The sequence below is a fragment of the Vigna umbellata genome, chromosome 2 (assembly GCF_029865625.1).
Source record: "Vigna umbellata cultivar VRB3 chromosome 2, Vumbellata_1.0, whole genome shotgun sequence".
In the NCBI taxonomy this organism is placed as follows: Eukaryota; Viridiplantae; Streptophyta; class Magnoliopsida; order Fabales; family Fabaceae; genus Vigna; species Vigna umbellata.
The window spans coordinates 4,629,168-4,639,366 of record NC_142166.1 but is presented as its reverse complement, the minus strand read 5'-3'; the positions used below and the strand labels follow the sequence as shown (position 1 = coordinate 4,639,366).

At 34.4% G+C, this 10,199-nt stretch overlaps 1 protein-coding gene across 2 annotated transcripts; it reads left to right on the top strand.

Moving 5' to 3' along the window:
* The first annotated feature begins 468 nt into the window (after window positions 1–468).
* Window positions 469–9,146, top strand: LOC124839820 (pumilio homolog 6, chloroplastic-like). Of its 2 annotated transcripts, none has more exons than XM_088105821.1 (10): window positions 469–662; window positions 1,310–2,010; window positions 2,306–3,651; window positions 3,741–3,882; window positions 3,986–4,093; window positions 4,410–4,622; window positions 4,707–4,817; window positions 5,604–5,798; window positions 6,327–6,495; window positions 8,143–8,637. In XM_088105821.1, exons 2-10 carry the CDS (start codon window positions 1,372–1,374, stop codon window positions 8,175–8,177), a joined length of 2,958 nt encoding a protein of 985 aa, XP_087961947.1. In that variant the 5' UTR covers window positions 469–662; window positions 1,310–1,371; the 3' UTR covers window positions 8,178–8,637. The 2 variants fall into 2 exon arrangements, with proteins under 2 accessions (XP_087961947.1, XP_047171705.2); XM_047315749.2 differs by lacking the exon at window positions 8,143–8,637 and adding an exon at window positions 8,667–9,146 and having other exon boundaries at window positions 475–662.
* Window positions 9,147–10,199: the final 1,053 nt, after the last annotated feature.

Below are 10,199 nucleotides of genomic sequence, written 5' to 3'. Positions count from 1 at the left end.
ACAATATTTTACTTAGTCATTTTTGTCTTTCAATTAATGTAGTATATTAACATTAATATTTTACATTTTAAAAGAATAATTTAATTTTATATATTATTAAATATAATAAATTTTTAAGTCATTTTAAAAATTATTAAATATATTTTGTCAAAATATAAATTTATTAAATAGTTCAAATATATATACAATTATAAAACATATTTTGATATAATACACATGACTTTATTATCAATAACAAAATCACAGATTTTTTTTTGAGTCATTAATACTATTATGTTGCGTAAAAGCTTCATGATTTCAATTATTTATTGTTAGGGTTGAAACAATGATGGACAGTAATAGTGATATTATGAAGAAGTTTAGTTTCCATGTTTGTCCCATTCTGACTCTAACGACACAGACCAAAGAAAAATAATAATAGCAAAAGCGATTTTCTTTTCTATTATCCATTTGCAGAAGAAAAAAAAAAACAAGAAACAGCAGCTTTTGTTTCTTCTCTTTTCTATATATTTAAAAATTCAAAACAAGTGAAAAATAAATCCTCTGCTCCTCTTCCTCATTGCACTCTTTCGTTACACCTCAAAACTCAAACCCATCAATATCTCTCTTGCTGTGCGATCAATTTAGGGTTTTGAAACAGTGAATCTTCACCATCTCATCAGGTTCTCCTTCTCTCTCTTGCTCTGATATTTCTTCAACTAGTTTCTCTATTTTGATTTCGAGGTTGCTCTCTGTTCGTGTGTTGCATGGAATTTACCTTGTTTTCCTTTACGTGTTATGGTGATGATAATCGTGGTAGGTTTTGAAGCTGTGTGTGTGATTGTTGTGTGTATGCTTGTATGGTCAACGACTGGGACGTGTTTCTTTGACCAGAAGAAGCGCTTGTCTGTTGTGTAGTTTGTTTGTTTTTTACTTTTCTTTTTTAATTGAATATATAGGCATGGAGTGCTTTTGATGTTTTTTGTCTGAGTATTTTTGTAATTTATGGTTTTATGAAATGTTTGATGTTGTGCATGGATGGATGCATGACACGGATCATAGTTGAAGTTCTTGTTTTTCAGTGTGATGTCATGCATGGTGGTTATTTGTTTTGTATTAGTTAGTTGATATGTGCTGTTGCCTCAGTGAAATTGAGTTTTTACTCAATGCTCCTGCAAATTTATGTGGAAGAATTGAGTTAATGGCTTTTTTAGCACTAGTTGTATTAATTGGCTGGAGTTATTGTTTGTTTGAATAAACTGTAGTTAGTGTTATGACGCATTTCTTGATAAGAGAATTTACTGACTTGCTGATTTTGGATGGTCTTTAGGATGCAATGTGATATTTGTAATTTTCATTACAAAAGAAGGGGACAGCTAATCTTACAGTAGTATGGCAACTGAGAGTCCAATTAGAATCTCTGAAGCTGGGGGTAAATGGCCCTCACATAAGGAAGCTACAGCTTTCGGTTCAACATCTCGCAACATGGCGACAGAGGATTTGGGTATACTTTTGAATGGCCATAGGTTCCATGGTGGGAGAAAGGATCTGACACCAAATCGAAGTGGCAGTGCACCTCCCAGCATAGAAGGCTCGTTTTTGGCCATAGAAAACCTCTTACCCCAGCAGATCATCACCCAGAATGCAAGCTTTGCAGCTCTAAGCAGTGTTGTGCAAAATTGTGAGTCTGAAGACCAATTGCGAGCAGATCCAGCTTATTTGGCATATTACAGTTCCAATGTCAACCTAAACCCTAGACTTCCTCCCCCGCTTACATCCTGGGAAAACCGTCATCTAGGACGTCATATTGGCAGTTTTAGAAATAACTGGAGAATGTCTGCTGCTGATGATAGTGATAAAAATTCCTTACATTTGCCTCAAAGGACACTTTCCACACACAAGGAGGAGTTGGAAGATGAATCACACCAACAGCCATATGATGATGAATTGATTAAGGTGAGCGGATTGTGGCGTAGACCTGATGCGGCTTCATTGGTATCTCAACCTAAAAACGTTGTTGATTTAATTCAGGTGATTATGCTAATTTTGTAAAATCCGTTCAATTTTCTTTTCTGCTTGTATAAATGCATATTTAAGTCCCTTAATTTTCTTTCTAACAAATAGTATGATTATCATGTTTATTTTCCATTTATTTTCTCTAGTTTATTTTGCCGTGTGCTTATAGCAGTGGGTATTAATCCCACAGTTGTGGTATTTTTATCTTTCTGATTTTCTGAGTTGTAAAAGTAATTAAATTTTTTGCCTCCTTGTGTATAAATTTGTGACTGTGAATCGTATTTTTCTTGTGCAATACTCAAACTTTCAGGAGGATTTCCCTCGTACCATGTCACCTGTATATAATAAGTCTCTTTCCGAAAGTCCTGGACTAGTGGATAAACCAATTGACTTAGAAGTCGGTTCTAGTTCTTCTCATGATCCCCCTATTACTACAGTAGAAGCTGCTAAAACTACTGTAGGTGCGGATAGTATAAGGGTGTCATCAATTGTTGATACCCATGCCCCAGTTACAAGCTCTTCATCTCTTGAATCGACTGGTAGCATTGGTGTTAATGACTTAGATGTTGCTTCTGTTGCCTCTCAATTAAAGGCTCTTGGTGTATCTAATCTACCACGCTCAGAAAGTCTGAGTTACGAAGAAAAGTGGAAGACTAGCTACCAGATGCAACACGCAGGATTCCAGCAACAAAACAATGCATCTGATATTAACGCCAATTCTCAAAATGTAAATTCTGTGTATATTGGTAGGGAACAGTTTCCTTTTAATTCAAGCAAGTTCTCCAATGTCCAGCCACTACTGCAGTCGTCTGGGTTTACACCTCCCCTATACGCCACAGCAGCTGCTTATATGAACTCAGCAAATCCATTTTACACAAATATGCAGACCCCGGGTATGTATACTCCACAATATGTTGGTGGATACACTGTAAATCCGACAGCTTTTCCTCCATATGTTACTGCATACCCTCCTCATGGTGCTGTACCGTTTGTTGTTGATGGAGCTACTAGTTCTAGTTATAATCCACTAACGCCTGGGGTTTCAACTGGGGGAAACATTTCACATGGAACTGAAATGGTACAGGCAAACAAGTACCTTGGGCAATTTGGATTTCCTCTGCAGCCTTCTTTTGGTGATCCCATGTACATGCAATATCAGCAGCAGCCTTTTGTGGAGGGATATGGTATTTCTGGTCATTTTGATCCACTGGCACCTAGAGCAAGTAGTGTTAACCAAATTAACCCTTATGATTCACAAAAAAGGCCCAGTACTGGTACTTATTTGGATGATAAAAAATTACCTGATCAAAGATCTGCTACTAATATGAACTCAAGAAGAGGTGGATTATTGATTCCTAGTTATTTTGGACACATGCCAAACATGGGATTTTTAATGCAGTATCCAAGTTCACCACTTCCAAGCCCAGTTTTATCTGGATACCCAGAAGGAAGTCCAGGCCATCTAGGTGGTAATAATGAAATAAAACTTTCCCCGGCTTCTGGTAGAAATGGAGGCATAATATCTGGATGGCAAGGTCAGAGATCATTTGATGGTGGTCATGACCCCAAAATTGTTAATTTTCTTGAAGACTTAAAATCTGGCAAAGGTCGAAGATTTGAGCTATCTGATATTATTGGACATATTGTTGAATTTAGGCAAGTAACCTTTTAGCTGTCTTTCCAGCTGTCTAATTGATCAGTTTCATGGCTTTGATAATTATTTTTGCTGTGGTTTTTGACTCCAGCTCTGATCAGCATGGAAGTCGATTTATACAGCAGAAGTTGGAAAATTGTAGTATTGAAGAGAAGACATTGGTGTTTAAGGAGGTTCTCCCACATGCTTCTAAATTAATGACTGATGTATTTGGTAACTACGTAATACAGAAGGTTTGTTTTTGAAGTGATGTATATTGTCATTAGCCTTAAGAAATCTTATGAATAGTTAGAATGTATTTTGTTTGGTCTAATTTTTCCCTTTGCATGTGCTTAGTTTTTTGAGTATGGAAGCCCTGAACAGAGGAGGGAACTTGCAGATCGACTGGTTGGCCAGATACTGCCTCTAAGTCTGCAGATGTATGGCTGTCGTGTAATCCAAAAGGTATATAATCTATAATTTATGATGATTATATAGCTCTGGACATTAGTATACATATATTTCATTGGCATGTTTGACAGGCCACCACTATTTAAATCTGTGTGGAAGCTTTGGTTATGGATTTTTCTCTCTCTGACTTTGGTTCTGTCATTGAATCATAGCATTAACATTTGTAGTTGACATTTATTAATTCTTTGGGCATATGCATATCATAGTTAAGCATTCAGGTTGAGGTTTTAACAAATTATGTTCTTAAAATGGGTTGTCTGTTATTGTATATTAGAAAATAAATTATTATTTATATTTTATGTCCATGCAGGCACTTGAGGTTATTGAGCTTGAACAGAAAGCTCAGCTTGTTCATGAGCTAGATGGAAATGTTATGAGATGTGTTCGTGACCAAAACGGTAACCATGTAATTCAAAAGTGCATCGAATCAATTCCAACCAAAAAAATTAATTTTATACTATCTGCATTTTGTGGTCAAGTTGCTATTTTATCGATGCATCCCTATGGATGTCGAGTAATACAGGTAAAATTATTTCATTCCCTTTCTTCCTAAAAAAGATGTTTTTGTTTGGTCATGCATTCAATCATACGATTATATTTCCTGTAGAGAGTACTAGAACATTGCACGGATGAGAGTCAATGTCAGTTTATTGTGGATGAAATCTTGGAGTCAGTTTGTGATCTTGCTCAGGACCAGTATGGCAATTATGTTACACAGGTACCTGCTCACTATTCTCTCCTAAACAATAATTTAATTTTTAGCTTCAGATGTTTATGGTTCATAGTAAAAAGAAACTGAGAAGTTAGAATGTGATGTCCTTTTATCTGTCCACAATTATAAATTACAGAATCTGCACACTGGCTGAATAAATCCTTAACAACCTCAGCAAGTGCTACATTGATGTTTCACTTTCTATTCTTTTTTTACTCCCTTTTTATTCAACTGTTCGTATACTTTTATTTCTAGTCCCTCTCAAATTTTCTGTTTTCCCAAACGTATTCCCTAGATCTCTGTTCCCAAATTTAATTATTTAGTTTCCATATTCTTACTGATTGGGATTTTTTTCGTCTTCTATAATTGTAGTGTGTATTCTCTCACAGTGAGCTTCTCATTACAAAAAGGGCGAATTACATTGACCTCCTTCAATATTTGTGCTAATTATGCTTGGACTATATTTGATTCAAAAAATGTTGTTTTCACATACCTCCCCTATTGTTTGGTTCAGAACGTACACAGGTACACGATAACCTGGAAAATAATAAAGCAAGGGAGGTTGATGTTCTTTTCCTATAAAAAAAGGGTGCCAGTGTAATTAACAGTAACCTCAAGGAGATCAGCATTAATATCCCTTATAAAAAAGTGATAATGTTTCATGAATTGATGGTTCATATTGTTAGTGTTAGTTACTTTGGACTCAGTTTTTGTGTTTGTGTTTTGCTTCCCTTTCATATGTCAATTTTGCTTAATTTCTTATGCTTTAGTACTTTCATTATGTCACAACAGCATGTCTTGGAGAGAGGAAAGCCTCAAGAAAGGAGCCAAATTATCAGCAAGTTGTCAGGACATATTGTTGAATTAAGCCAGCATAAGTTTGCTTCAAATGTTGTAGAAAAATGTTTGGAGTATGGTGATGCCACTGAACGGGAGATGCTAATTGCAGAGATATTTGGGCATGGTGAACAAAGTGATAATTTATTGGTAAGTTTAAACATACAAAGGCAATTTACGCATTACTTGTTCTTTAGAATGTCTAGTTGTTCCATTCTAGAAAAAAGCTTCACTCCCCAGCATCTTTGTTTAGTTTGATGTTGAAGGAGATTCCCCACAAGCTTTGAAATATGTTTTAACAATAAATTTAGTTTTGGGAAGACTGTTTGATGCTTTTAGAGTCTTTCATGGAAGGAGAGACTCATTTTCTGGTTGTAAAATGTTCATATATTGTTCACACAAGATTACACTTTTAAAAAATCTTATAGAGCCTCGTTACATAGATATATATTTTCAAAGTTGCCAAACAACCCTTTCGGTCTATTTCTAATTCTACATTGATCTTTCATATTTGATGTTGATCTCCTCAAAATTCTAAATCATTACAAATGTTGAATTTTTTGCGTTACTTCTGGCATGAACAATGCTAAGTTACTAGTTAATTGGATTGTGTTGTATTAATGCATACACCTTTGGGGTATGTACACTTACTTTGTTGTATTTTGGTTTTCATTGTAGATAATGATGAAAGATCAATTTGCTAATTATGTGGTCCAGAAGGTCATTGATATCTGTTCTGAAAAACAGCAAGCAATGTTACTTGCTCATGTAAGAATTCATGCTCATGCTTTGAAGAAATACACTTATGGGAAACACATTGTGGCTCGGTTGGAACATCAATTTGGAGGTGTGTACTTCTAGCGCTTTCATTGAACAATATAGAAATCCTAGTTCTCTTTGGTGGAACACATTTGAATTATTGTCATGTATAATTGAGTAGCTTGGGTATTCATGCTAAAAATTCTTGATTTTTGATATTAGATTAAGTCACGGTCCACGGTCTCATTCTGTTGCTATGCAAACTATAGACAAAAGATTTAACCGCAGTAAGTGTTACGAAGAGTGCGGAGAGTTAGATTCTTATTCCTTCTTTTTGCTTTAGCATTGTCAATCTACCTTTAGGATTATGAAAACATTAATTAATTATTTAGATAAAGACGAGACATTTGATTGAAGCTGTGATTCTGAGTCTGAATTACACGATGGAATTCAGTAGACTGTTGTGTAGAATTAATTTTATTGCATGGATAAAGGATAAATTTATTTAAAATGAAAATAAGAATACTAAAGCATCACTATACAGGCTATAAATCGACTGGGTTAGCACTATAGGCTGTATTTTGCAGCATTCCTGATACCGTATATAAAAGAAAAAAAAATACAAAAGGGGCAAACCCAATCAAAACCCACTGGAAAGCCTAAAATGTGGAAGCCCAAATCTATCTCTAACAATTATCATAAGAAATACCAGGGAGAATTCCCTCCCACCAAATAAAATCAACACCTCTAATACCATAGTTAGCCAAATTATCAGCACACCTATTACCTTCTCTATAGATATTAGAAAATCTGAAATTCAACCTTTTAGCATTAGTCCATCTGCTCCTTTATCTCCAAGGAACTGACATATTATGATGGATAAAAAATAACGTAACTACCATAATTACAAGATTTCACTAGCCTATTACCCTATTTATATATTACTTGTTTTCCCAAATTCCCATTCATGTTGGAGAATATAGGTCATATGCCCCAAGCTTATGACATGTATATTTTATCAAAAAACCTCAGAAAAACATAATGAAAATATCCTTGAGTTGACAAAGCTAGTGGTGTTGTTCTCAATGAAATTTTCTCTTCGATAGAGACATTTGACATTAGAAAAGATTTATAATTATAAAACTTGAACAGCTTTTGTAAGGTTAAATTTGATCTTAAGACCAATTTTTAGGATAATGTCAGATTCTATCCAAGATGCATGTATTCTGCCAACTTGCTCATTGTTGCCCTCTAGGTTGGAAGTCTTGGTGTGAGGGGGAGTGTTGGAAAGCCAACTTATCAATACCATGATACAGTTATCTACTGTGATCTCCTTTCTTAATAGGAGCTTTGTTGTACAACTGTGCGAGTGAAAGAAATTGGGGATCGCTTTCTAAGCCTGCTAAAGCCTGCTAATAACGGAAACAACTTAATTAAATGAACTTGCTTCAAGAAGTAAGAGATTAGAGTACGACTATTTTGGCATCTGAGCCAGATTTTTAACTGACCTAAATGTATAACATTATCATTCAACTTTGTAACAGAATTAATAACTGATGCCTAACATTCGGAATAGTACCCTATTAGGTTGAATGGGTTGAAAATACAGATCAGTTTGAATGCAAACTTCTGCACACTTTTTGGTTGAATAAATGTATGGGATGGAAAATGTTGGTTAAAATGGTGTATATAAAAGTGTGGAGGCAATGCCTCATCTCATGGTTGAGCTTATCAGGTCATCGATACCAGAATGTTCTAAGCAGTTATTGAAGTCTATTTCGTAGTATTTGGTGAGCTTATCAAGTCTTTCGTCACCAGAATGTACTATCCTTAACTACGGGTAGGTAAGGTGTATTAAAAATCTCATATTAACTGTGACCAAAATAGTGTATGTATACGTATGGCAACTCTTATCTAGTGAGCTAGTTTGGGGATGAGTTAGATTTAAATTCAATTTATAAGGAAGCAATTTTCTTTTAATACTTACTGAAAATCATTTTCATTCTAGTTCTGTATTTTTCCTGTACCTCACTGTCCACCTACTTAACCAAGCACAGTTTAGAAATTCATACGGAACAAATGGGTTTACTTGAATTGATAATAACAAGTCATTGTTTGGGGTCCAAATGCATAAATCACCCTATCTCGAGAAATAAATAAAATATTAAATGAAGAAATTACCCACTGCCTGGATCATGCTGACTGCCCATACTTATTTTTTCCCTGTATGCTTTCTTACCATATACTTTTTACTGTTAGAGAATCAAACACCTGGCTCATGATGAGAAGAGAGATGAAGCCGTGGATCTTCAATGCGACTGTGACGTGCAAAACCCACAGCTTCAACATATGTTCTTTGGTCACAGGAAATAGCTGAGACATTGATAGGTTCCTGTTGTTTATACTCCGCAATTCATGCCTGCGCCTTGATATAGCTTCCACATTGATGGCCTCAGGAGATATTAGTATATACAACTATACTTTTTTAAACGCTGTAATTATGCCATTCAAAATAATTGCTTCAAAATGTTATTTGAGTATAATTATTTGGAAGGAAACCCTTCCCTTCCTTATGTATAAGTTGCTGTTTCTTTCGTGCTTAGCGTGTGGTTTTCTTGAGATACAGGTATTCTAGGGTTCTAGAACTGAACTAGTGCATGTCACTTTAGCACCTTATCCTTGTGATGGATGCATGTATGTTTTAGTTGAGAATGATTAAATTGGTTGGCGTTTTTTTTACTACTCTGGCTGATTAAATTGTTTGGGGGAGTGGATTCCCTCACTATGACTGCAATGAAATGGTGGAATTGATGCTTCTTCAGCCCATGAATATTTTAATCATTTATCAGCTAAACTTTAAACTCTTCCATGGATCCCTGGTGTACAGTGTTATTTCTTTCTAAACCTTCTCTCTCCTTGCACTTAACTATCTGTCTTATTAATTAAATTTCATAAAGGAAATTTCTTCTTTGTCCCATGTTTTCTTCCTGCACCTTCATAGTCTTTTACTGAAATTGATTTACTTATTCTTTATTAAAAAATTTCGACTTCTATGTTAGACTTCCAAATTTGTATTCCGAATATGTAAATTTATAGTACGAGTATGTAAGTTTATATTATGAATATGTGAGCCACATTTTGTAAAGAACATCCTTCTACAAAGTTTCGGATGGCAAATGAAGTGTATTTTTGTGGAATATCTCATGTTTTGGTAAATGAATAAATTAATTACAAAGAAATAATAATAATAATTAGCACACGAATGAAAAATTTGCAAGAGGAAATAAAAACTAGATTTGGTTACTTGGAAAAAAAAGGTGGCTTGTATTGACTATGTAAACTTTTTTAAGTTAAAGCAATGACGATGTAAAATTAATTTTACCTACTAATTTGATTTATATTTCATTTAATTATTCTCACTTCAAGTATTGGGTCCTACTTTTACATTCAATACATTTATTATACATCCAATATAGTGAGTATATTTTTGCTTGTTTTAAGTGAACAACTTGTGATTTTTGTTTATAATTAAGTTTGGTTAAGAAATAACTGTTGCCTACAACAAATTTTATTCAGAGTTTAAGCTCAGTTGACAAATAGTTAAAAGAGAAAACATAAGAAAACCATGACATTCATCCAACGCTCCTGCAGAGTAACAGAGGCAGAAACAGGTTTTCGGACAAGAAAGCTCAAATATTATTGCATTTTAAACCAAATATTATTGTTACACAATTATTTTATTTCAAAATTTATTTATATTTACTATTATTCTCTAAAAAAATATTATTCAAA

Bases quoted from the DNA above. Each gene is read 5' to 3' on its own strand.
- LOC124839820 (XM_088105821.1), top strand. From the start codon at position 1,372: ATGGCAACTGAGAGTCCAATTAGAATCTCTGAAGCTGGGGGTAAATGG. The intron at 2,011-2,305 runs GTGATTATGCTA...TCAAACTTTCAG, and splicing joins ACGTTGTTGATTTAATTCAG to GAGGATTTCCCTCGTACCAT. The intron at 3,883-3,985 runs GTTTGTTTTTGA...GCATGTGCTTAG, and splicing joins GTAACTACGTAATACAGAAG to TTTTTTGAGTATGGAAGCCC.